Here is a 26527-nt window from a genome sequence, read left to right as displayed (position 1 = left end):
CGGCTCTGGAAAATGGAAAGAAAATGGAAAACTGTCCTACCCCTTTCCGGTGATTTTGACAGCACGCGTCAAAGTAGAAAATGACAATCGTCGTCAATTTGGGCTAATTGGGTAAAAAAATTAATCACGAACGAAACGAAGAAAGACACGACGAACGATCGGTCCAGCGGCGCGGAAAAGTGTCGAAAAAGCAATATTCTCACTATCGCCAAACCGGGAAGTGTTTTCCAATCGGTGCGTGAAACGTCGTTTTCCCCAGGCATTGTGCGTCCGTATGTGCAGTTCGTTCTTATATAATACAATCTGTTCTCGAGCGAATTCTCCGTCCCACATCCAGAACGTCGCCGTCGTCGTCGCCTAGCGCTGCACAGCCTGTTCTTAGTGCGGGCGAGGTGGTGCTGCATACCACAATATTTTCCATTTCGGTGCCCTCCCAATTGAAGCAGAGGTGGAAAAAAATATTGCTCACCGTTTGCACTGGTGGCGGTTTGGTTGCAGTAATAAGCACCAACTTCGAAAGTGCAGCTGCAGGACGGAAGTGGCAGGAAACCGCAGACCCAACTCATCCCATCTCTCACTCCCCTGTCTGTCTGCGGTAGCGGAAGAACGGAAGCCGCATCAAACTACCCCCAGTCGGCCGGAAGTGGTGTTCTGGTTTTGCGTGACAGAATCATCTACTATGTCACATCGGTGCATTGTTAATTGAAGCAAACGTGTAAAGCCCTTGCAGTGTTCCGCACGAACAGCTTTCACAGTGCAAGATTGATGGTGGTGCCTTGTGTGCGTGCATTGGTGTGATAGTGTAGGTGTGTGTGCGTGTATGTTCGAATGTTTGTTGTGCTTGTAGCTCCAGAAGCAGTAGCAACATTGGACAGAAGTGAATAGCGGCGGACAAATATATATTAATCGATTGCAGCGGCTGTATTCCGGCTGTTTGTTAAGTAACGTTATTACTACCCATATCGGTCAAGTGATAAAACAAACGGAAGTCGAAGAGAATAAAGCAGCAGCCGTAACTGAACTCTGGTGATTTGGGCGAACAGATAGACTGACACGAGCACGATCCCGATTTCTTCGGCACGAGGGAAACCATACTATTTAATCAATCATGGTAAGCCATCCTATTTCTTGCGTTTGTCGAGTGTTCGCCGAGGGCTACTATGATCGTACAGCAGCATAGAAGATAACGTCCTAATTTTCCTTTTTGGTAGAATTTTCTCCGTTTCGGCCAGTCGGCCGACATCGATATTTTGTTCGACGGAGCCGAAAACCGTCAGCAGGCGGAAATCAAAACAGAGGACGGCAAGAAGGACAAGTACCTGCTGTACTATGATGGCGAAACAGTGGGCGGAAAGGTGAACATAACGCTAAAAAAACCGGGCAGCAAGCTGGAACACCAGGGTATCAAAATCGAGCTTATCGGTAAGTGCGCTATTTGTATGGATGCGCAACGTTCCACCGTGTGTGGTTCGGTTTGCAAATCGCGACCATATCACTGAGGGGCCCCGATCGTGAATGAAAGTTTAGCCGGTGTGTATGTTTGCGTGTGAATTGGTAAATTGGTATATTCCAATTTTGCACTGTGTAGACAGGCTTGGTACGATAGGAGGTCTGTGAAATGGATTAAGATATAAATCAAACTGCTGCGAGTGAGTAGGTTATTCGTTCAAGGAAGGTCACATTGCAACCAATTTCATACATTGATATTCGTTCAACAGCAGGAAAGGAATTCGGATAAAATGTTGCTGCCCCTGCGTAGTTCATTCGTAGAAGCATTCTTATCACAAACGGCAAACATACAAACGTTGCTAGGAACAAGGGCACTTTTATCAATTTGTTGACTTTTCAGTCCAACATGCTGGGAAGGAATGTGGAGGATATTAATACACATAAATTAACTACACCCCAATGTGGTGGTGGCAGCTTCGATAAACGAATGTCAAATGAATTTGCGTTCGTTTCTCCGTCACTAAATCGTTCCGTTATGGTCGTTACAGGTCAAATTGAATTGTATTACGATAGAGGCAATCACCATGATTTCCTGAGCCTCGTGCGCGAGCTAGCGCGGCCGGGCGATCTCATCCAGAATACGTCATATCCGTTCGAGTTTGCGAACGTCGAGAAACCGTACGAAGTGTACGTCGGCTCGAACGTGCGATTACGGTATGCGAAATTGGACCGGTATCGGGCTTTTTTACTATGTATTCTGACCTACCTAATGTTTTTATACCGTTCCGCTCTAGATATTTCCTGCGGGTGACAATTGTTCGCCGCCTGAGTGATATCATCCGGGAGGTGGACATTGCCGTGCATACGCTCTCGAGCTACCCGGATGCGAACAGCCCGATAAAGATGGAGGTGGGCATCGAGGACTGCTTGCACATTGAGTTCGAGTACAACAAGAGCAAGTGAGTGAGATACCCTGCAGCGGAACGAGCGCTTGCCATCCCTAACGCTTACCGCCATGTCTTTTCTCCAATTAGGTACCACTTAAAGGATGTGATTGTGGGCAAAATTTATTTTCTGTTAGTGCGCATCAAAATAAAACACATGGAAATAGCCATTATCAAGCGGGAACAGACTGGTTCGGGTGAGTATTTCGTTTCGATCGTGTCTGTTCGCTTTGTCTCGACTGCCTGTTAATGAACGGTGCACGTTTGTTGTTGCCACCCAATCTGTAGGACCTAACATGTACACCGAGAATGAAATCATTGCCAAGTACGAAATCATGGACGGTTCACCGGTGAAGGGTGAAAGCATACCGATACGCGTGTTTCTCGCCGGTTACGATCTCACCGTAACGATGCGCGAGATTAACAAGAAGTTTTCGGTGCGCTATTTCCTGAATCTGGTGCTAATTGACACCGAAGACCGGCGGTACTTCAAACAGCAGGAGATCACACTTTGGCGCAAGGCGGAAAAGACGCGCAAATCGCTCACTCCATCGCAAGCGGCCGCCATTGCTGCGGCCCAGGGTGGGGCGGCCGGTGCTGGACTGATGCCCGGCCAGCTAGCGGCGTTGACCGGTTCCAGCAATAATCCGCACATACCTCATCATCTGGTCGGGCAGGGAACGACGAGTTCGCTCGCCGCGAAGGAACTACCCACGAGTACCGCGGTTGTCGGTGGGCCCGGTTTGCATGGAGACGGTAGTGCCGATGAGGATAGTACCAGCATGAAACGATCCGATGATTCTAATCCAATTATGGGACTTTTTACGGAGGACAATTCACAAGCTGGTAAGAGTCCAAAAAAAGGAAGCTTTACGATGTAACGTTTTGAACACTCATTTTGTTCTTAATTTTCACAGATCTTCGACCTAAACCAGCTGTACGACAACGAAGCGATGAAACGCATGCCACAGTTGGTCCGCTGCAAGATAATAGTTCCCGTTCGGTAAACAGCAATCTGAAGCCTGGTGAAATGCCACTGCATGTTGAACCGGACGAAGATTCGCTAACCCAGCAACAGCCACAGCCCTCAGCGGCACAACAACACCTTCACCGCGAAGCAGGAGACGGTGCCGCCTCAATATCGCAAACGACTGACGAAGAAACATCCTCCCTGTTCGATGCGAACGATTTGAGCTTCAATGCGGCCAACAGCAGCGCCCCCGCGTCGGCGACAGTCGCGGCCGCACCATCAGTGAACGTTTCTGATCCGACATCCTCGCCTACGGTTAGCAGCACGATAACCAAACCAATGCAGCCGGAAGATGGTCCCGCTGACGATGAAACAATTGCGACGAGCCGGGCCGAACAGGACGCAGACGATGCTCCACTGGCCGAAGTTACGAGTACGGAAGTGAATAATACAAGCAGCACTACTACGACGGGCCCAGCTCAGGCAGCGGCAACGGTGGTGACGAGCTCCGCCTCAACACCGCCTCCATTGACGGCAAAACCGGCAAAACCTCGGAAGCCAGTACTCGAGTAAGGAGATGGCCTTTCTCTAGGATAACGTTCCTTCGGTCTGGCATGGTTCCCTCTCGGTAATTCATTAAAGTCTCGGCTTTCCCACTTGGTGGTGTGTAAGTGTGAGCAGAAACAAGAAGGAAACAGAATGGTGATAAGGTGATAAAGAGGATTAGAAGCAAAAATAACACATTCACACACATTTCGAGCACCATTTTAAAGGTATGGACGTAGCGCTGGAAGGGTGCAGAGTGCGGGCGATACGATAAGAAGCATAACAGAGGAGGGGTATGTACGAATGAGGACTGGCATATGACATGTTTCTTTATTTTTTGTTATAGAAAACAAATGTTTGATTCCTACGATCCTATGTCAACAGTGAAAAATTTAAAACAACTACCAACTGATTTCGACTGCAAACAAAAGAAAAAGGATGGCAATAGAAGAATCGAAATTAATCTACACGATTGCGGAAAGGAAAGTAACGTTTTGCCTATGAATGATGAATCGTTGGGTTCACAAAATATATCGTTCCCGAGTTAAACTGCTACAACGGAGCAAACGATAGAAAGATTGTAGTATAGGAAGCTAACAGGGCACTGCTAGATGAACATATACTTTCGGAGCTATAGGAGCGAACATGGTTAGATTACAATGTGCATTGTTGTATGAACGGTCCACCAGAGGTGGTTTTTTGATAGGAATTGCATCAATAAGTTTTAGAGCCGTTGCGAATGCGCTCTACACGATACTCTTATTGATGTGCATGTTCGGTTCTCACAATTCACCAAATTTATCAATGCTCTGTGGCTCTGGCCGGCCTCAATGTGTCCAACGGGTCAGTGCTGGGCAGATTTTTTATTTAGTCAATTTTTGGCCGTACGGGGGCAAAACTAGAATTTGTGAAAAATAAGGAAAACGTAGCTAAAGTTAGGCATTGCAGTTATTGTACTGTGCATTATACGCAAAGGTGAGGAACGGTTAATAAATACTTTGTAAGCTTTGCTAATCTAGGTTTTAAGCCAACGCAATCCTGTATCCGCAAGGCTATATTCTCCCCGTGTTTTTCCTCCCCGTCATTGGGCGGAGGCATAGCGTAATATATTTGTTTACTATTGTTTTCTTGCTTTCCCTTATTTCTTTCTGGTTAACATAACGCGAGAGGAGAGAAAGTCAAACGAAGCAAAGTTGTAGTGCTAGTTTCGTAACTCGAAACACTTGTAACGGACTGTTGAAAACAAAAATTGTTACTACATTTAAGCGAAAGGATAGTAAACTGTGGTTCGAATACATAACAGCAGAGGAGAGGCACTATTAACATATGCTTACAAATTTGATAAGGTCATGAAGCAGTTGAGCAATGTAGAGTGATCCTAGCGGTCTGCCCTATTATTGGCTCAAGGAGGGAACACGTTTAAATTAACAAACGAGATCATAAGCACTTGCACGTGGTTATGTACCGAATTAAGGTTAAAGCGAAATCGATCCGACAACAATTAGCAGCAGTATGGAGAAAAAAATGATAAATGGAAAGATCACTAGGAAGGTGAGCAACAAAACAAGAACTATGAAAAGTATATATATATATATTGAAAATAAACATGCTAAGTATATGAGATCAACACGCAAGCTGTTGGTACCGTTGGGTCGATGAAGATATCGTTGGGTATCTTTGAGTTACCGCCTTGATGCCTTGAACTCCGAAAAGCATTTGTTTGTGACACTTTGAGAGGCTAATTTTGGATTGGGAGTGAAATGGAGGACTGCCAAAGATGCAATGTCCAATCATAAATTTCCAGTGAAATCGTACGTAAATTTACTATCACTATTTACTATCACTTCCCAGAGGTACATGCTGAAACCAAACTGGAGCAATGAACCATGTGTTATGAATAGAGCGCTTTGCAAATGGGCTTGACAGAATCAGATGTAAACAATAACATGACGATTTTATACATTCTTTGCCGGTCGATGGTCTTCTAGCAGAAAGTTCTAGTGTAGAAAGTTTTTGTAAATGTACAGAACCTAATTCCAACCACCCGCTACAGAATGGTGTCCTTGAAAACTCTCACCAAAGTATCTATGTACATAGCCGTTGGTGGAATTACAGCTGCACTGATAATGAAGGTGAAACTGGAGGATAAAATACGCAGCCAACCGTACTACAAGGAATCATTAAAATTACTACGATCGCATCCCGGTATAGCCTTCGCAAATGCTATCCCGTATAATATTGTTAAAAACGAATATTTTAATTCATTACTCATTTTCTCCTCCCTTTCCAGGAGCAGTACAATTGCTGGGCGAACCAATCAAGGATCTGAGCTTCGATTATGGGGAAGAAAGCAAAAAGTTTGGTGGCGGGAAGATCGACAGCTTTGCCGTCCCGGTTCGGGGTCAAAAGACCCGCGGCAAATACTACTTCTGGGCGGAAATGCAAGACCAGCGGTGGGTTATCAAGCGGGCCGAGTTGGAACTGGCAAGCGAACCAGACCGCCGCCTACTGATCAAAGCAGACAGCCAAACGGAGCAGTAGTGCTCTCGCTGCAGCAACGTCGTGATTTATTGTGCTAGGTAGTTTTGTAAGTAGAAAATATGTCGTTCGTTCAAACATAAAAAAAAAACGGAAATCTATTCCAATCGCATAGTAAGGGGTGGTTTTTTTGTATGAATTTTATTTAATTTTTATATATTTTGTAATAGTAATTAAATATACAATTATTCTCCCCGTTCCTGTGTGCAACAATCAGGCAGCGTTTCCGTCCCCTCCTTGCCAACTATGTGTGTCTGTGTTATGGGTATCCTAGCGTCCTTGCTTTGTGGTGCTGCGCGGCGTCATAATGGTGCAATTGTTTCGTTTTTTATTGGCTTTTAATATTCCGCTGCTGCTGTTTGATTTTATATCACTCTATAATTGCACCTATTTATATCATCTGCACACTATTCCTTCATTGCTGAGTGTTGGAGCAGAGTGAAATTCGATTCTTGTAACGTATAAGATGCGTGGCCGTTCACGGCGTTCTTCCGTGTTCACTGCTTTTTGTATTAACTACTCCCAACAATGCCGGCCTCTGCCCATATGCTTACAACTCTCATGCTTCCCAACCTCTTTTAGTTCGCGTTTCACTATTTCAATCGTAATAACTAGCACAGCTGGTGCTTTATCATTCGCAATGTTAACCTGTTCTTTTCGCTATTCTACTAAACACGAATTCACATTCTCCGGGTTTTGTTTGCATTTTGGCCTGTTCCAAACATGTTTGGCGCACAACTACTGTGTTTCTCAGCTTTCCCACGATCAATCGTTCGTAAGCTTCAGCTTCAGTTCCGCAAAGTGGCAAATGAAAACACACTAACGGTGGTATCGAAATTACGCGCGCTGCATTCAATCGTCGTCGAACGCTTCATCATGCATCCCCCCGTGTCTGCTCATATTTTATTTTGCTCCATAATCATTTCAACCTCCTGCGCGGCGGTTTGGCGCTATTTTGTTGTTGTGTTGTAAATGCAGTTCAAAGCAAAGAGCAACAGCTTCCTCATACCGCTGTGTCCACTACGACGAAGGTTTAGGTGTGTGGGTCCCCTACTGTTTTCCTTAACTTCCAGGCAAATTTTATTCAATTAAGCGCAAATAATAACGTTATGTAATTTATAAAATAAGCATTTTAAAGAATTGATAAGAAAAACTTGGGCTTGTGTGCGTGTTTTGACGGCGTATGTAGACGTTTTAGCAACTCAGAAAAGGTTAAATCGTGGATGTGAGTAATGCGACAAAAAAATCCTCATTCTGCCTATCGGATCTTATTTTAAATACGCGCTGCTTAGTACTTCCAAACAGGAAGGAATAGTGGACAAGTGTTGAAACTTATTCTTGTTGATGGATAAAATAAACTATTAAGCGCATTTTGATTAGCTACTGTTCCATATCCTGTGACTTCAAGCTTGTTTCTCCTGGCCATAATCTCACTCAACTCGTTCTGTAACACTGTCTTCATACAACTTCATGGAGTATGAGGAAAATAGAGCATTTTTCCTACGCTTAACTAATCCACATCCCATCCATCAGCTAAACAAATGTAACCGCAAAGCATTGGGTAGAAACATGCATATTCAATCGATTCGTATGGGGGCAAAGAATTATTAACCGATTGTTTGCGCAAGTTACCTGGTTCATACATTCTTTTCGTGAAGGATGGGAAGGAAGGCTGAAGTATTTGAATAGTTTTATTCCTTTTTTACATATTTATTTCCCATGTTTGTTTCTGCTTAGCCTTCCGCTTCATCACTCTTTCTCTCACTGCGCTGTCTCTTCCTGTGTAAAAGCTGGCGTTTGTTCTTTTGCTGTAACCCGCATACGCAACTCGAAACTCAAACCTTCCCTCCCTTATATCCGGTGTACTTTACCATCGATTGAATTGCGTTGCTTATTACACTACGCAGGGGTGGATGGTAAAATAAAACAAGTGATAAAGAGTAAAATCAAAAAATGAAAACAGACACACATCTGGATGATATCGTCAATCTGGCCGCAGCTCGCAAAGCTCCAGTAAACGACGTTATAAAAGCAGTAACAAACAAGCGCCACTAACAGAGATCATCCTCTACGCAGAAGAGAAACACCGAAGGTCGCATGTGCCACAACATGGTGGCTCCTGTTCATCCATTATCAAGGGGGTGCGCGCGCTTTTGAATACTAATTGTGGATGATGTGTAAAGAACTGTCGGTCCTTTGTGTGGAACTCTTGTACGCACATTACTGCCCTTATACCATTCCGATTTCTCCATTAGCATGGTCTTGCTATATTGTACGAATGAAACTAACGAAAAAAAAGCTTTCCTCTCAAATTTTCTATCTCGCGTATCCGCCTTGCTGTCCCACGCGGGTTTTCCCTACCCTCTTTTCACATGCCTTAGCTCCTAGAGTGTGTGCTCCTATCGGGGTTTGCGGACTGTCAGCACATCCGATCATGCTCTCACCCCGCGGGGGGCTCTCGTCATCATACCGGGCTGATCGCACAACCGCAACCTTACCGTTCTACTGCGTTTTCAGTTCCTTACCGATGCTATAGGATACTATCTTACTCCAGTCGATTTTCGTTCGCGTTACCGGCAGTTGCCGCCGGAGCGCCTTGAACGTCGTATCGGACATTGTCTGATAGTTTTCCGATATTGCCGTCTGGTAGTCGTGCTCGCTCTCCTCGATCAGTCGTATGATCTCCTTTGCCGTGTTGGCCTCGTTCGTGATCGGTACCGTCTCGCGACAGTCCTTCGCCGACACGAGCTGCACGTTACCGTCCTCGTAGTAGTGGACCTGCAGCTTCAGTGAACCCTTCAGCTCGGCCGTACCGCCACCGGTTGCGGGGAACGTAATCGCCCAGACGGAGCGCCACCGGCCGTTCCAGAAATTCTTCGGCTGGAACTGATGATCCTCGATGCAGACGTTTAGCGTTATTTGTCCGTTTACCGTTCGGCCGAACACCGAGCAGGCCCCGGTGCGGTAATGGTTGGCGGAGTATGTGAGCGTCTCGATGTCCAGCATCGCACGCCACTGTTCCGACGTGTGGTCACCATCGTGGTTCTGCAGATCGGTTGCTTCCTTGCGCAGGTGATCAAACTTGAAGCTTTGCTTGGTTCGTGGATCGAAGAAACGGCCACCACCTACAATCGAACAAAGGGAAATTAATGATCGAGATAGACTGATATGCAGTGCATAAATAAAAGAACATTTTACATTAAAATATTACACAAAGATCAACAAACAAATGCTTTGCCACTTGCTAAGAAGCAAAACCGTGATTGGTGAGTTAACACTTGATCATGTCTACGCTTTCTCGAAAACAAAGCAGCTTCCCAGGGCAATATCGTGCCGGCTTTGTTCTTCGCTGTAACCTTCTTACAAAGAAGATGCGATTTTAATGCAAACTTTATTTGTGGGGACACGATAAACCCATTAAACAATTGTGATAACTACGTAATGTGTCTCAACTACGCATGCACAGTTGTACATTTCACGGAGATATCTTAAGCTATTCCCAGCCCAAATCATTGTAGAGGTTTTGCGCCCTACTACACAACGGTGAGGTTGTAGTGCTGTAATGGGATAAAAGTATTTGCAATTTTCCCCCACAAACACAAATATATTGACGTAGTAATTCACAAGCTCCTCGCGCCAGGCTTTTGGTGAATGATGGATGGATGGTACCGACGGCACTCGACACAACAAACCTGCGCGCCATAAACCGTTGCCACCATAAAGAAGGTGTCAACGAGTGGTTGCGTTAATGGGACTACAATTCGTGGCTATTCCGTCGTGGGGTGTTAATAGCGGAGGCCTATGACCTGTGTATATGTCGCACGGAAGGGCTGTTCTACTAATCGCCACAAAACGGATCATCGTAGTGTGGCCCACAGACAAGCTTAGTGTGGCGCGCTGTGGAAGGTGTGGTCAAGGATGGTTTGCCATTCTTGATGCGTCGTTTTTGTTTCTTACATTAGACTACCTATTTGGCAATGGTTTTTGTTTGTATATTAAATTAAATTGGATTTCTCTTAAAACAAACTCTTTATCTATATCTTTCTTTTCTATTGGACGCTACTTGTGCTGGTCCACAACTCGACCACAAACTGTTCCATTATGTTGTGCCTTATTGATCGAATAAGATGAAAACGGAAAGCAAGCAAAACCCATTTATTGGCGCTTGTACACGCGCGGGAAGGTTAGCAGCATTTGTAGAGTTTCAATAATTCTGTTTTTTTTTTTTGGTGTGCCCCAATGATATCCGACAATCGAATCGCGGTAATTTGATATGCTTTCGATAGACGGCAAATAAAAGCGAGAATCTAGCTGAAGCTACTACACACACAGTCATCGCCACAGGCACAGACACATGTGGCGGCCCAATAAAAGTGAGTTTATATTTCAAAGGTTTTCCAATCGAGCGAAACAGCAAACTGCGTACTGTTTGCGTTGCCCCATGCGTTACATTGATTTATCTGCGTTACAGTTTTTCTTCCGTCGAGTTGTAGGCTCTTCTATGACTACCCGTTTTTTGGCCAAATCTACAAACACCACCACAGACGCTTCTACTTCCTTTGCTCATCTTGCCTTCGGCGCCGGTTTGTGTTTTAATTGGTGAGGAAAAATCACGCACTCCGTCGTGTATCAGCAACGAAGTGAAGCATAATCACCGATACAAACAACAAACCACGGTGTAGTACCGTTGCATAACCGAGCGGAATTCGTAACTGCGGAGCTGGAAAATGCTACCTGTTGCCGGATCTTCTACACGCAACGATCTCCAAAGAGATGGGATCTGCGCGGCAAGTGTAGTTACTTCCGATCGTACAGAATATATATATATATATCAGTTAACAGAGAATAGACAAAACATTGAATGGTTTGCTGTATTCTTAACCTGGAATATCAAATGTTCCTTTTCGTTTGGCACTTAATCCGTATGATTAGATCAAGATACTGACTGATCTTGATCTCATGAGAGATCTAGAGTCATCGATAGCGAAACATTTCCTATCTAGCCTCTACCTTTATAACACAACCAACAAATGGCAACAGGAATCCTAATCGCGCGACCATTACCAAACATATGTCGCGGGTCAGTGATTCCACCGTAGCGTTGGACGATCGCCTCTTACGCCAGCCTCTGTAGCTCCGGCGAGATGATACACCGCGTCCGTACGTTGCCTTTTATGGTGTTGCTGTTGCAACTTGCTGCATGGTGACTCGCCACCAGAGCCATATTAGCTAGCGCTGAGATCAAAAAGCACATCCGCCGTCAACAGTCGTCCGTCCTCCCGTCTAGTGATAGTTGCTGATAAAAACTTCCAATCAGTCATCATTTTGAAACTCTTCATCACCTCATCTGCTGGCTGGTTGAAGAAAAACAAAAGAGTTCCTTCTGTTATGATTTTATGGCCGACTAACTGAGGCATTAATTAACTTCAAGGTGGAATAGAGTCGGTAGCAAATCGAGTGCCTGTGCCCGCCCTATGCCAATATTCGATTAGCACCGAGATGGATTCAGCTTTCGGAGGAGAGCCAACCGAGGCAGCTTTTCTAAATTATTTTCGCACGTGGAACGGTGCCTTTGCGCTATGTAATGCACATATTTTTATGCTTCCATCACACTTCGTCTCGCTGTCCACTGTGGTTGAAAACTAGGGGAGGATTATTGTTGGTCATGGGTATTACATTTTCCACCGCGAGGTGTTTGAGCGCTTCGAGCACATTCACACACGCCCCCATTGGAATCTATTATAATCCGCCGCCGCGGTATGTTTGCGCGGAAAGTGAAAGTGAAAAACATACACACACACACATACTTTCTCACTCTCTCTCTCTCGGGGCTTAAATTTAGGAAGCAGTGTGGCAAGGCTGAGCGTTTGAGGCTACGTGCCAAATCAACTATCATCCTTTCCGGACATGCCCTCAGTACGATGCTTGTTGAGCGTTGACCAACGCCACCCATCAAAACTCAGGAAAAAGAACATAGCGCACACAGCGGGCAACGGCAACCATTCTTATCGATGCGATTTGTTTTGAAGAATGCAGACACACACTAACGATGAGACCGGTCCAGTCGCTAAGTTTTCTTTTTCATATCATGGTTCCATTGGGCTAACACACGGCAACACCCAACTGAATGATAGCGAAAGATTCGGTTCCAGCACTCGCTCGGCTATTATGTATGCTGCTGTTATCAACTACAGAGTGCGCAGCTACAACAACAACAAAAAAAAGATAATCGAATGGGAGTAACCAACATTTAGAAGATCATGAACTGAATCTAAGATGTGGCAACAGGAAGGGAAAGAAATAATCGAACCAGCTTCATTAAATAATTCTTTCTTCTTCACCAAGAATATCCCAAAATGAAGCTTTTTTTTGTTGCTGTTGGTACGAATAATCCGTAAATCTCTCATGAGCACGATTAGGTGAATACCGGATGAGGCAAGCATGTGGCAACCTAATCTTCGCGTTTCCACCATTCCAAGATCACGCAATTGGAAATGGGTTGCCCTCCAGCGAGAGTTTTGTAGACTCCAGCCCGGTGTTAAAGCTGGCTGCTACAGCACAGTGAGAAAGAAGGAACTATGCCACGGTACGCGGGCATGAGCTCATTGCAATCCATAACAGGGCGTTTGTTTACGGTGGTGGGGATATAACAAATATGAATCATGTTTCAACGCATTTCGGTTCCATGCAGTCATCGATGAGACGATCAATCTTATATCAGTATTTGTTTACGTTTGTAAAATGTTTCCGTGCTGATATTAGTCGATGGAAATTAAATGGTTGTTTATTAAACATTAAACAACCGGATTCAAGTCACCAAAAATCAGAAGATCTTTTTTTTGGCCCCCTGATTGGTGCCGATAGAAAATCGGATAACAATTGATAATGGTTTGTTATGAACGATCGTTATCTTTTCTTCCGTGAATTTACGCAAATCCAGTTACGTTTACGTGTATACAGCGGGGTGGGAGAGATGATCGCAGGTTTAACCAACCATTGCGGAAGAAAATTTTAACGTTTTGCACACACATTTCGATTGCTATCTCGCAGATATGTCTCTCCGTTGTTTTGTCACGTTTAATATTAATATATTGATTAAAGTTTTTCACACAATGTCCACTAATTATCGCCTGCAACTGCTTCTCCAGTTAATCGAGCATAAAAATTCAAATGATGGAATTTATGCAGCGTTTGGTGCCCAGCCATTTGGTAACCTAATAGTAGCAGAGTAAGTGGATAAAACGGATCGATTCCGTGTGTTTGTTGCAATCTATTCCCGCTGTCAGGAAATAAATCTCTACACAGTGTTTTGTTGCCAGTATCTAATCGTAAAATGGGAACTTCACACTGTTCACTTCAATTCCTTATCAGGAGCGTTTGATTTGCAAAGCAAATGCCTGGCCGGGATAGACCGTTCTGATAATGTGCGTGACACACCATCGGTTTGTCGGCTGAAAGCTTGCCCAGTTTCTGACCGAATTTTGGTATTAATCTTTGTGCTGGAAGCTTATGTAGACTTTGGCCAACAGGGCGTGTTATTTCGACAGCTTCACAAGCTTCAAAAACTGCATCTATATCTCGCAGTAACGATAAAGACGATTAGCAAACGCCGCAGGGCGTTGATTCGTCGAGACGTTGATCCCAATTTCAATTTGGCTACGTTTTTTCCTAGTATCGGGGACGGTGGCAAGTGTGTATCGCTTCGTTTTGATACCACTGCGACGTAAAGCAGTGAGAGACAAAGATTTCTAAAAATATACAGCCTACGCGTACGTAGTAGGATGTTGGATCGCATTTTCATTCAAAAAACTATTAATGGCGCCCACTGGCAGGTTTTGGTCGGTTTTGGGTCCACTGTGTCGTCGACGTCATGCGGATGTGGGGATGCCCACTACTATGTAAAACAGCGTAGCAAAGTCGAGAGGTTGGCTTCAAGTTCGCAGCGCACTTACCGAGATCGTTAAACTCTGTGATCACCACGGCCAGTTCCGTGTTCTCGAGAATGACTGGAGTAAGCTGGTCCTTGTTGTACTGGGCACAGGCGGCACTAGCGCCTTCCTTCAGCAGGCGATCGTCGTTCAGTAGCTCGCGCACATCGTTGAACACTTCGTTGAACTCGCCGGGCGGTGCGTGCATCAGGAAGTCGGACGCGATTCGGATCTTGTCCTGGTCGCTTATCACATCGTCGACATCTGCCATTGTGTTGCCTGTGGTGAGGTTTGTTGTCTGGATGATGTTGCTACTGCCGCTATCTTCGGTTGCTCCACGGAAACCCTCTCGCTGCGATGCAGAAGATGAGAATGGGTCAGATATCAGTATGTTCGTACGGCCGGACGCTAGTGACGTTTCAACAAGCTCCGTAGTCCGATTCTTTGCAAACTAGTGTCCGCAACAAATGCGCAATACCGATGGACAATATTAAGCACGCTATTAGAATATTCACTACCAAATAATTTTAGGGCAAACTAAACGAGTTTGCAGCTAAACGGCGAGGATGGTTTTGACACTTGTTCACTGTGTTCACAACTGTCACGACGATCTAGTACTCCTTCCCCTTTGGTGTGGTAGGGCGCGGCGACAACGCAGCGAAAAACAGCGAGGGGTACGATGAGTAATTTCTTCTACAAACTTTTCACTCCCGAAATTTTGTAACACCCTTCGCTTATCTGATAGCAGCACATTTCACGAAAGCGAAGCTATTCTTCAGTTCAACAATAGAACCCACTTCGCTGTTGCGGGAAAAAATATGTTCCTCAACACCAGAAAACAGCACGCGCAGAAGAACGTAGTACGAAACACACCTTGAGCCGCGATGCGACGAATGCAGCACTTTCAACCCAAAAGAAGCAATAGCAGATAGCAATTTCCTGCACTATTTCGAACACTCCTGACCTACACACCTATTCCACTCTTTGCTAGATGATGGACGAACGTACAAATCCTCGAGTTTCTGCTGCTTACGTCGAATTTCTCCGGAGCTGAATTCCTTCTTCACTGCGTGTAATTTTTCTGCAGCTTTTTGACTCCAGATCGGGTTCTTCTAGTTTTTCTTTTGCCTGTGATTCGATGACGACGAGATGAAATGTGCTGTCAAAAGTAGAGTTCGGGGGTAGGACAGATAGCCTGTACATCACCATGGCAAATTCCACGGACATCGTCAAATAGTAGAGCAATTCTATTTGTGAAATGAATGCCTACATATGTTCTTTAATTGTATGCATTTTCAATAAATAAATAGTCTTGTATTGTCTAGTTTTAGCAAATTTTCGATTCATTTGTCGATATAGTTGCATATTTCAAATTGCTGTTCTAAAAAGGTAATTTCCATTGTATTTTAGAACCATTTGATAAGGATTTATTTTTAATTTTGCAGGTTCAACGTTGAGGTTCGCAATGATTGCTAATAGATCACTTTAAGTAATAAAACAGCTCTGCTCTAAGTAAGTCATATTTAAACAAGGACACGAACTAGTACTAAAATGATAACAGTATAGGGACAGAATGACCCTTCGGTCGCTGTAGTGTTGAGCACCACGGACCTCAACTGTCACTTCGTCTGTGAATCGAATGCTGTCAAATACGAGGAGATTGACCAATCCAGTGGTAGACAACTGAAAGGCAGAAAATCCATAAAAATTGTGGAAATTTTCTAATTCATGTTCATCATGTTTATTCATATAAACATCATATTTCGCTTTCGTGAATTTTACTCTTATGTAATGAATAAAGCATTTTATGTATTCAATTTGCCTTGACTTCTTTTTGTACTCAATACTGTTTAAACTTTTCGACCGAATCCCAGATCCTATTTAACAAAATTTATTGCTTTATGTTGCCGCCCACTGGCTGACAAAATACAACACATACTTTTCGAGCTAATAACAGTTCTCGTTGTACAGTCGAAGTGTGAGGGTGCGCGACGTTGCTTTGCTGCAGCAAAAGCAGCAAGAGTCTCATGAAAAAATCGTTAGCCGCTGATAACAGTTTCGAACCCGAGTGTTCTGTTGGATTGTGTGAATTTTATAAAGTAAAAATACGATAAAACAGCATAATGTTCAAAGCTTCAGCCCAATACCAGTAAAGATCAGTGTGTGTGCGTGGAGAAAAGTGCTTGGCTTTCTGTGAAGCAATTTCATGCTTCTAGGAATGAAACACAAAACTGTGCGCGAAACACTGCTCCATAAAGCGGCCTTTTGTGCAAATCTGTTTGTTACCGGGTCAGAAATTTTCTATAAAGACGCGGTTTTGTGGAAAAGAAAACGCTGCATAAAACCCGCGTCCTGGTGAACCATTTTTTGACAGTTGACGATGCGAACGAAGACGTTGATCCCGGGCCCGGGTAGCTGCAGCCTCCGTAGCAAACCGGCTAGTAGAACATAAAAAAGCAGCCCCCGTTTGCCTACTGTGATTCTCCGCTCAAGAGTGCCTCCTTTGCCTGGTGGTTGGTGATTGTTGGTTAATTCTGATGACTAATACGATTGCTTCTCGAATGTGTCCAGCCTCCCTGGAGCCTACTTTGATCCTTTTATTGTGGCTCGCTCTTTCGCTCGTAGTCAGCAGCCAACAGGAGAGCAAGAGAAGCAAGAGAAATCAGTTCCGATCCGGGAAAGTTGTGTTGCGGCTTTTTACGCTGGAATGAGCTCGAACCACTGTTTTGAAGTGCGTAGCGTTTTTTTCGTTAGGATGTTCAAGTGCAGACATGATGTGTATTATCAAGAAAAATAGAGAGTAAAATGCCCATAAGCAGAGCACCGTGTGGCTGAGGAGGGCGCACTGAGAAGACGCAACAACCACAACCCCTCCGTGGATGTTGGAAGAAAGCTTGCAGCAAGGCAAACCAAACTCTCGACCACTCTGCTACTTTCGCACACACCCTTCTTATACCCAAAACTGGGCTCATTTTCTATCGGGTTGCTTTTTTCTCCCTCTACCAGGCCCGTGTTGCCGCCTGATGTTGGCTTTCGGGAATATCGACGGAATAACCGGGATGATGACAATAATGGTTGGCGAACGATGAGTTAACGTACAAATAATGTGCATGCTACGAAGAGTTGATAAATTTTATCTGTAACCGGCAAGAATTCGAATGCTGTCCATTCCGGAGCGAATGAAACCATTTTCGTCACTTTCAAGAACTAAGCGATAGTGTTCCATTTGGCAGTCACATTCCATTAGCATTGGGCACTTAAAAATCCGCAGCGAACGAAGGACCTATCGCTCCGGGGATAGTTACCACATCCTAAAGGACCAGTTTTCCCGAGGGAAAAAAGGGAAAATCGATTAGATTTGGATCGTTCGGCAGTGTTAGGTGCCGTTGCGAAATTGATGTTGACGAAGACCTTGACCAATTTTCTTTCAATCTTCCAGGGAGTTCCTCTTTTACGGCAACGCATGGCAATTAGACGACAGGTGGCTGATAGGCCGAGCACACTGGACGATGCCTGAAACTGTTGGCCATTGCTTTTGAAGGCTAATTGTGTATTGTGTCCAATCTAGTAAATGTTCCGGCTCATCAATCAACGTTGATGATGTTCGATACTCCCATCCTCGTTCCGTAATATCCTGAAGCACTCGTTCGCGGGAGAAAGTGTCTGGTTCGGTAACGTTTTAGTCCTTTTATTTTGCTTCGGCTAGCAAGGATGACACCTGGTGTTTGATGTCGGGACCCTCGGGGAAGTTGGTAGCAATTAACATAAGACGGCGCTAGAAATAACACCGCAAGGGTTCAGGCCCTGTCCCTGTAAAGGATAGTATTAGGATGTAGGGGCGGTGGTGAAATAGAAGGGTTCCCCTTTTCTGGACGTGCTTAGAATATGCGCTCCTTTGCATGGTGACTGTGTGAGAGATAGGAGGAACTCGGTGACTGAGAGAGAACGAGAATGATATGCGAAGAGATTATCTAACCACCATGGCTCCTTAAGAGGGAACCATCTTCCATCTTCCACCGGAAGGAGTGCTAAATGGAAAATGGCATGTTGGCACAGCTGTTGGGCGCCGTTACAACTCTCGTCTAATGGTTTGTCTCCTTTTGCCCGCCCCCACCCCTATTCTTTCCCCCCCACAGGCATAGGCGCGTTCCAAATGTCGCACCCATCGGCACCGTCCCGGCAGCAGAAGAGTTCATAGTGAAAGTGTTGAATGTTTAATGTAGTGTTTTACAGTGAAAAAAGCCCCCAACCGTCTCGTGCCCCTGTTCCCGTACCCACTCACGATCGGTAAACTTCACTGCCGGCCGATGAAAAGTTTTGTTGCGTGTGTTTTGTTAGGGGTTTTCGTTTGTATCGCGCGCCGTTTTGACAAATAAGAAACAGCTTCCCAAGGCACTCGTCCGTTTGTTCTGTTAATGTGTTTCTGTGTTGTTTACTGTGCGCATTACGAAGGGTGAGGGGCACGCAAAGTGGGAAACATCCTAGATTCCTAGCACTACGGTCCCGGTAATCGGCGTAAGGACGGTCGCATTCGGTAGTAAGCTTCCGAACGGCACAAGAACCACGCGTCAATCATCATCACGCGCGCCTCAGAATATCTGCCTGCTTCCCAACTGACCGAGTGACCGATAAACACCAACAGGCAGTAGCAGTGGCAGCAGCAGCAGCAGCAGCAGGAGAAGGAAGCGAAAAACATCCAAATCGACAGCACGAAATCACGGTTGTGTGGTGGTGGTGGAAATTTTCTATTGCGCGGCTGCTGTACTGGCCCCCTGCCAGGCGGCCCTGTGTAATCATCAGCAAACAGCGTCATCATCATCATCATCATCATCATCACCCGTAGTCGACACCTTCGACGATAGTGGCGTGGCGTGAGGCAATTACGCCGGTGAAAAAAGCATTGAAGATCCGGCGCGAGGGGGGAAAATCACATACACGCAAAATAAGCGCACACAGCACCACGGCGGAGTGAGTTGAACGAGCGGATGGACGAGCAACAAACGGGGCTTTTGCTCTCATGTTAGGTAAGTGGATGGAGGGCAGTAGATAAAGATTTTAGTTTTTACATTATCAGTTTTCGTTTTTCTTCAGAAACCGAAGAAGACGTAGAAGAAAGAATCGTACACTAGGTGCCCACTGTATTGCGATCATTAAGTGGCAGATTAAGTGTTGGAGGGAGTAGTAAACTTTCGAAAAAAGGTTATCTTTGAGATTGGTTTTCAAGGTCTTCTATAAATATGTGGAAAAAATGGAATAACTATATTTATTCTGCGGGTTTTTGGATCCAAAAAAGAAACGGACCAAATTGAGCAATTTCTTCTCTGTCGACAATAACTTGCTGATCAGCAAACCTTACAGGGGTCCCACTGCTACGACCAGAACAAAATTGATATGTTTCTCAGTATGCACCATAAATTTATTGTCATCGTACGTAGAATTTTTTGAATAAATTGAACAAAGATATTTTGATAAAGTTTTGAAAAAAATAGGCTGCCGTAGGCGGAAAATTGACTTAAAACCTTGCCCCGAAGAGTCCTTTTGTTAAGATACGGCTACGTACGATGATTGAAAGAATTGTAAAGAATTCAAAACATTAGGCTGTGTACAAATCGGACGAACCGTTTCTGAGTTCTGATGTCCTCCAACTTGGAAAACATGATTCTGAGATAATCGCTTTTGGAGTTCAGGATGAGTCCTCGCTCGGAGCGCTTCAACCTCGGCCTAGCCCTCACGTAGTAACATTACGACAGAGTGTCTCCCGAATTTCACGCGTTTTCTTTTAGGAAAATACTCACAATCATTTTTAAAGTAAAATGTAACCATTTTATAAAACTTGCTGTGTTGTACTACCACCTTAATTCACTCTAAACTGTTAAATAAAAATAGTTGCGTTGCGATAGGATATGTACGGTAGTTACCTGTTTTTGATTGATATTGAAGCATCTTTACTACGCAAACTTATCCGGGAAAACATCTTAGCGACATTTGGCACCTTCACAGCCATGTTGAAACGATGTAACAGCGCCAACGCAACAGGTTACTGCTGTAACGAGTTGGCAAAAGTTAAATCTCCGTTTACGGCAACCGTCCATGCCATTTGTCTGGTTCGGTGGTTCTGTTTTGCTTCTTCTATTGCGCCATCGCACGACGGCTCGTGGTCGGAGTCTCGGGGTTTGTTGGCATAAGAAAATTGCTCCAGTTCTCTCTACTACATCTAACCGTCGGCAACCGGTTACCGTTCCACGTGTCGTTAAGAAAAATGTCTCCATTACCGGCTTACTACATCCACACGTAAGTGCGCCTCCCGGTTTGCTTTCATCGCGTACATGCATTATCGGCCGTGTTGAAGGTTCACCAGTTGTTCAATCACCACCGTTGATTGACTGATATGTTCCGTATCTTGCCGTTTGGCGCTGGCCAGATCGATGATGGGGCATCCGGCGATCTTCTTCTGTCACGCGTCTTCGATGGTGTCGATGTGAATGGATCGACGGAACTTTCGCTTCCCATCGCGCTTTTGCAGGGTGAAAGTGAAATCGAACGGAGTGGTAATTTTACTTGCCAAGCGAAACGGGGTGTTGGAAAGCCAACTTGTACCAGTTTGCTTCACAGGTCACTGGCTGCCAGTGCCTTTTAGTGAATCAATTTCTTGCCTCTGGGAATTGTTAATTTTTGGTTGAACTTGCTAACTTGCTTGAAAGTTTGAACGAAAGCAAAGTTTTACGATAATTAAGCTAAGTTTATTATTCCAGGAATGAAACCGACCCGGCAAAAGTTGCTATAAGAATAGCTTAATAATTACTATTAAAATGTGATGACGCATAAGCTGGCTTAAATTAGATCCTTATGGCTATTTTTTTCTTGATAGTACACTACCACCAAACCTTTTCACTCTTGCACGACCTCGTACGCGTGATGCCTAGACCTTGTGGAGTAAAATAAAGTAACGTAATTTAGGCCCTCCACCCTCCCGTCATAAATGGTCGTACGATACACGTCATGTCTTGTGTTATTGGGCAATATTTCCCGATCGATAGTTTATTAAGACAACCGCAAACAACGGAATGACTTTGTTAAGGGGAATACGAACCGTGTGTGATGTACGGTGTAGTTAACGGCTAGATTTTTAATTTGACTGTAGAGTAATGGTTTTTTTATTGTTTGAGAATTTGGTGGAGAGATTTTGAGGTAAAAACAAGCAGTTTTATAAACTAGATTTAGAATTCAAGTTGTCCGAAATTACGAGTTGTCCAAGATTCGGAGGTATTTCTGAATTTCGGAGGAAACGTCAAGAGTCACCGCACCGGCGGGGGCAGGAGTAGTGTTGTGATTAATGCATCTTTTGAGAAGAGTCATTCATGTGAAGCTTTAGCGAGAAGTCATTCAAATCGGGAATAAATTCAGAGAAAACCTTGCAAGCGGAATGGTAGTTAGCTCCATTTTTGGTGAACTGACGGACAAGCTTTTAGCTGGAGATCATAAATCTTGGATGATCTTCATGGAATCTTGGAGGATTCATGAATCTTTGAAATAATGCTACAGATTTATTCATTCCATTTTGATTCAATCTGAATCAGCTTCTCCTTAACACTAGTCCGGCCCAGCAGTAAATGCCTAAAAGGCTAAAGATTCGCTGTAAACTCATTAGAACACAACCCACAGCGTTAGTAACTCACACTACGCACCGTAAACTGCTGTCAATTAAAAAGCTGGGCGACAGCTTATTGTCGGATAAAAACGTGCAGCCGCGTTGTTTGCCTTTTTGTCTACGGCCTGTTTGCCAACCGCCGGGGTATCATCATGCCCTTCAGAGGAGCGTACGAGAGACATCATTAGCAGATAGCTGAATGAGTACGGAGATTGTGGAGTGGAATAAAAAAAAGATATTTAAATATCACTTTCAAGCATTTGTGGATGGTGTGCGGTGCACGTCGACAGACCCGCAAAGACAACAATGATGCGCCAAGTAGTGTGTGCAAATACTGTAGGTAGAAAGGAGTAGAAATCCCCACGCGTTCGTATCGTTATCAGCAGCAAATGACTGTGTGTACATCTCGTTACATGCAACTAGCAATGCAAACAGTCTGTTCTGTAAAGCGATTGCTGCCATTCTGGAGCGGATGTTGACCATCGCGTTCTGCAAAGAGCAATCGAAGAAGTGTCCATGTCCGATAATATAGTGCCATTCAACTTATTAGCGGTTGGGTGGGCTGTATGTCAACGACAAGATCGTAGCAATTAGAGGTGGGTTTCATGATTAGAAACAAAACGGATGATTGATTGTCTTTTTTTTCGGTATGAGAACGGTATGAGGGGGGGGGGGGGGGGGGGGGGGGGTTTGATTATTGTTATCATTATTCCAGAGTGACAAAAAAAAACCGATACCGGTTCGGTTGCGCTTCCGTTTGCTTATCGCGATAGAACAAAATTGGGCGGATTGGAGAATTTTTTTCCTCAATCCCGAGTGCCTTGTACGGCCAATCATGGCTCCCCATCCCTATCATGTTGTGTCCGTTACGGCGATTAGCGTGCTACGATTGTGAGCAATGGAATTAACTGGTACAATCTGTTAATTTGTTTGTTTTTGTCAACAATCACAATCGCTTTCGGAACATTTTAGGTTTTTTTTGTGTTTGTATGAATCGATCAACAAAGGTCTCTGATTGGTATTTGGGATAATGTACGTATGCCACTCTGGAAGAATGCGTTAATTATGAACCGAACGTTTGAGTCTTCATTGTCTCTCTCTCTCTCTGTCCAATAGGGGCACAAGCTATTTCGTTGAGTCACGTAGTTATCAGGCCTAATTTCGGTACTTCCATTGAAGCCATCATTTTCATTGCTGTGTTCAGAAGCATTTTTTTCGTCCCGAGTTCCATATTCATGGGAGAATCTGAATTCCTACCGTCACCATATCAGTCGCCATATTCTTTATGGTTTCCAATATAGAGAACATGTTTGTTTTGTGCTAACAAAAAAGAGTGTACTCCATGAATTCCAAACTCCCTTGCATCCATCGGTGGTTATAGTACTACTGTGGACGTGATGCAACTGCAGGTGTAGCAAAATAGTGTTAGCAACTCGTGCAACCTGGTCTGCTCCGGTCCTGGAATTGACCTTTACGCTATCGACCTTTGCAATCCAACATTCAGCATTGGAAGGAGAGATGATTTTTCCATCATCCTCCCTGTTCGCCGCTCGCTATAGCCAATGTCGTACATAATACAGCATAACAACATTGGAATCGACACTAGGCACTGCGTGTGAACTGTGATTGCACCGTCGTGCAGAGGGTCCGGTGCGAGAATCCTTCCCTCAGTTTGCATCATCAGCCACACATCCGGCAGCTAGTGATGGAGGAAATGTTCCATTTTTTTTTGGAACGAAACAGAACCAGGTTCTTTTCTTTAAGGAATGGAACGAACTTGGTAGATTCGTGGAGCTTAGTTTCACGAGAAATTTAAAATAATGCTGTGTGATATGATTATTAAATATTCCATCAACTTTATTAAACATTGTTGTATAATTCATTTACTGTTTTTGGTTTACAAAAAGAAGTTTTGATTGGAAATTTGTTTCTATGAACTCTGCGCTACTATCGATTACTTATATTGGTTATCAGAATTCTGAAAACATCATTAAACAGAGGAAGAAATTTAAACAAACAAACTGAAGTAATAAGGACATGAACGTTATCTGAAGATCGAGTGATCTTTTTAAAAAAATGTCAAAAAATAAGACGTGTATCAAAGGATGTAATATTCGAACCGATCGCAGCTACAATCTTCATAAGAAGAACAAAACATGAAGTTTACCAAAAAATACCTACCTTTTGAATTTTTATCCACCCCAGGTTCGAACGTTCCACAGACCTAGTAGGTTCGGAACGAAATTCCCATCACTATCGGTAGCGTTTATTTATAGTCTGGCCTTTCGCTGGATACTACCGGGTGCACTAAGGACGGTCTGGACACTACTTCCGGGGCAACTGGTTTTATGGTTTGTTTTAGCGCGGCTCCGAGCGTCATCCGGTATATCCCTTGATTGGGTGTCCTGTGCCCTTCCCACGTCCTTATGATGTATTGATACTATCCTGCCAGCCGTGGACTGGTGGGAAAGGAGTGAGAGTAAGTAAAACAAAAAACTTCCAGCGTAATGACTACATTGCATGTTTGGTGCAAGAAGCGTGTGTGTGTATGTTACCTGCAATTGGAAATGCTACCACTGGGAACCATCATCCTGTGGTCACCGATGTCCCTAACGTGACGTTATCAGTTGACATGATAGCGGCCCGCTGATGCAAGCGGTGGAGTCGACTGGAGTGGCTTCGCTTGGTGTGAGTTGTTGAGCTTTGTTGCAACACTGCCCACGGATATGGGTTCAATACCTACGTATCCCCTACGTGTCGGCGTCGGTATGTTTGATGGATGGATGGCGCACGGGAGCACTTAAGGTTCCTGCCGTTGTATTCAAGTGCCATTGCGTGTTATGAATGAGCGGACTCTGGGCGATGCAATTCTGTGGAGCAGTGGATATGGTGGAGCAGTAACCCCAAACAATACGGTCGGGATCAAATTCTACAACTCATTGGGCTATTTTTGAATTATGGCTTTGAGTGACGTATCAGATACCTTCAGGTCCGGAAGATGTGAAAACAAATGTCCCTGACACGATGAATCCTTTTCCAAAAATGATAAAATTCCAAACGGTTTTTAGAAAGAACCTGTCCAGATTCTTATCTCACAAAGACAAAAAATGGAAGCATCTTGAAACAGATAAGAGCTGTTACAGCTGTTTGAACCTGTAACACTTCATGTCCTCCAACCCGGCCCAGTTCCAATAGAATCAATTTGTTTTACGTTAGTAGTACATGACACCAACATGTACTCGGACGCTCGGTTGCTTCATGTGTCGCAAGGTGACTTTTGCCTTCTGGGTGCTGTCGGTCACAGTTGTCTGAGCATTGAGCAATCGGCGGACTGTTGTGACCGCGGATCCGCGCGACACAAACCGTGACGATGGGCATCGCTTTCAGTGACGATATAATTTATTCCGTAAACTAACACTCACACGCACCCTCCCCCCTATCGGCAACTGACCATACTGCCGATAATGGAGTACCCACCAACAACCTAGCGCTGGTAAGTGCGTACGAGACCAACTTCCCGCGTGTGGTGGAGTGTGTCAATTTTCGTTAACCTCACACCATAGGTACCCCAGGTGAAGTCAGAAAAAAAAGGGATCAAAAACACCCAAAAACACTGCCAAATTCTGGTCTGGTCATGAACACACAGGGTAAGAGGCCGGGCTGCAAACTCGTTCTGGTTCTCGGGCCCCCGGAACAACTTTCGGCGACCCATCAGAGTTTGGGTGGACTTTTGTGGCATTAAAGATTCGCTGTTGAACGGCAGAAGCAAAACGGCAACGCTTGGCCCCGGGGAATTGTACTCACATTTTGAGGAAGCGTCTCGTGTGTGTGGTTGTGTGTGTGTCCAGCTCGCTGTTGCCAACTTCGGCCAAGCACTCTGTGGAGGTGACCCCGACGTTAATATTTCGCATTCCAATGCGTCTTGGTCCCCGTTCTCGTGTACCGTCTTGATTGTCGTGCCGCGGTGGTTAGCGCTGGTTGCGTTATGTCCAGCTCCCTTCCTTCCGCTATGTCCACCTTGCTTAAACATTTCTTACACCCCCCTGTGAAGGACTGTGATTGGGTTAATGTCCGGCCGGAGTCAAAATTGTATTCGCTCTCGCCGCAAGTGGGTTTCGGTTGCACTGGCGGATCTTGGCGAATATCTGGCAAACACCATCCCCCTTGCTCTGGAAGTCGTGCCTGATGTTGTTGGATGTTAATGTACACGACCGTACGCTGGGAGAGCGCTTTTGACGCGTGAATGAAATATTGTTCCCGCTTTTGTTGTGTACGCTTCACAACGCGATGAGAAGGTGGTGGCTTTCAAGTGTATCCGCTGTTTGGTAGACAAGTGTGGAAGAAACCAAAGTCACCGGCGTCAATTGCTTACGTCCACACAGTGATCGTGACTGGCGCGTGATGGTGAATCAATTCGCGAGTTAGATCAAATAGATCGGCAAATGATGGTTTTGGTTTGGTTGCAACTTGTTCATGATGTCGAGAGTGATTAATAATCGTCTAG

General features: G+C 44.7%; 4 protein-coding genes across 8 annotated transcripts in view; 3 read left to right on the top strand and 1 right to left on the bottom strand.

The window, feature by feature from the left end:
* The first annotated feature begins 149 nt into the window (after positions 1 to 149).
* Positions 150 to 5556, top strand: LOC128303953 (vacuolar protein sorting-associated protein 26B-like). 2 transcript variants are annotated; one of them, XR_008287400.1, is made up of 8 exons: positions 150 to 1111; positions 1212 to 1422; positions 1998 to 2163; positions 2244 to 2408; positions 2484 to 2590; positions 2682 to 3239; positions 3311 to 4136; positions 4256 to 5556. XR_008287400.1 is itself a non-coding variant. In XM_053041058.1 (7 exons), exons 1-7 carry the CDS (start codon positions 1109 to 1111, stop codon positions 3934 to 3936), a joined length of 1836 nt encoding a protein of 611 aa, XP_052897018.1. In that variant the 5' UTR covers positions 150 to 1108; the 3' UTR covers positions 3937 to 5556. The 2 variants fall into 2 exon arrangements, 1 of the variants encoding a protein (XP_052897018.1); XM_053041058.1 differs by having other exon boundaries at positions 3311 to 5556.
* Positions 5557 to 5905: 349 nt separating this feature from the next.
* LOC128302271 (uncharacterized) lies at positions 5906 to 6701 on the top strand. Its single transcript, XM_053039057.1, has 2 exons — positions 5906 to 6114; positions 6200 to 6701. Exons 1-2 carry the CDS (start codon positions 5964 to 5966, stop codon positions 6448 to 6450), a joined length of 402 nt encoding a protein of 133 aa, XP_052895017.1. The 5' UTR covers positions 5906 to 5963; the 3' UTR covers positions 6451 to 6701.
* A 1419-nt stretch (positions 6702 to 8120) lies between these two features.
* Positions 8121 to 15490, bottom strand: LOC128302270 (F-actin-capping protein subunit alpha). Of its 4 annotated transcripts, none has more exons than XM_053039055.1 (3): positions 15384 to 15490; positions 14400 to 14727; positions 8121 to 9572 (listed from the first exon to the last, which is right to left on the bottom strand). In XM_053039055.1, the coding sequence occupies exons 2-3, from the start codon at positions 14644 to 14646 to the stop codon at positions 8950 to 8952; spliced, it is 870 nt and encodes a 289-aa protein (XP_052895015.1). In that variant the 5' UTR covers positions 14647 to 14727; positions 15384 to 15490; the 3' UTR covers positions 8121 to 8949. The 4 variants fall into 4 exon arrangements, with proteins under 4 accessions (XP_052895015.1, XP_052895014.1, XP_052895013.1 ...); XM_053039054.1 differs by having other exon boundaries at positions 15348 to 15482; XM_053039053.1 differs by having other exon boundaries at positions 14400 to 15176; positions 15249 to 15473.
* Positions 15491 to 18844: 3354 nt separating this feature from the next.
* The window catches only part of LOC128304140 (lactosylceramide 1,3-N-acetyl-beta-D-glucosaminyltransferase), a 29938-nt gene continuing 22255 nt past the window's right edge, over positions 18845 to 26527 (top strand). The window contains exon 1 of the mRNA XM_053041283.1: positions 18845 to 19399. The gene's annotated coding sequence lies outside the window, so the exon portion shown is untranslated. The remainder of the gene's footprint in view (positions 19400 to 26527) is intronic.

Source organism: Anopheles moucheti, chromosome 3 (genome assembly GCF_943734755.1).
Source record: "Anopheles moucheti chromosome 3, idAnoMoucSN_F20_07, whole genome shotgun sequence".
NCBI classification, from domain to species: Eukaryota; Metazoa; Arthropoda; class Insecta; order Diptera; family Culicidae; genus Anopheles; species Anopheles moucheti.
This window is presented reverse-complemented; position numbering and strand designations above follow the sequence as displayed.

Coding starts and splice junctions, on each gene's coding strand:
- LOC128303953 (XM_053041058.1), top strand. Junction 1,423..1,997: donor TATCAAAATCGAGCTTATCG/GTAAGTGCGCTA, acceptor TGGTCGTTACAG/GTCAAATTGAATTGTATTAC. Junction 2,164..2,243: donor GGCTCGAACGTGCGATTACG/GTATGCGAAATT, acceptor GTTCCGCTCTAG/ATATTTCCTGCGGGTGACAA.
- LOC128302271 (XM_053039057.1), top strand. CDS start 5,964: ATGGTGTCCTTGAAAACTCTCACCAAAGTATCTATGTACATAGCCGTT. Junction 6,115..6,199: donor ATTACTACGATCGCATCCCG/GTATAGCCTTCG, acceptor CTCCCTTTCCAG/GAGCAGTACAATTGCTGGGC.
- LOC128302270 (XM_053039055.1), bottom strand. CDS start 14,646: ATGGCAGATGTCGACGATGTGATAAGCGACCAGGACAAGATCCGAATC. Junction 9,573..14,399: donor CACAGAGTTTAACGATCTCG/GTAAGTGCGCTG, acceptor GTTCGATTGTAG/GTGGTGGCCGTTTCTTCGAT.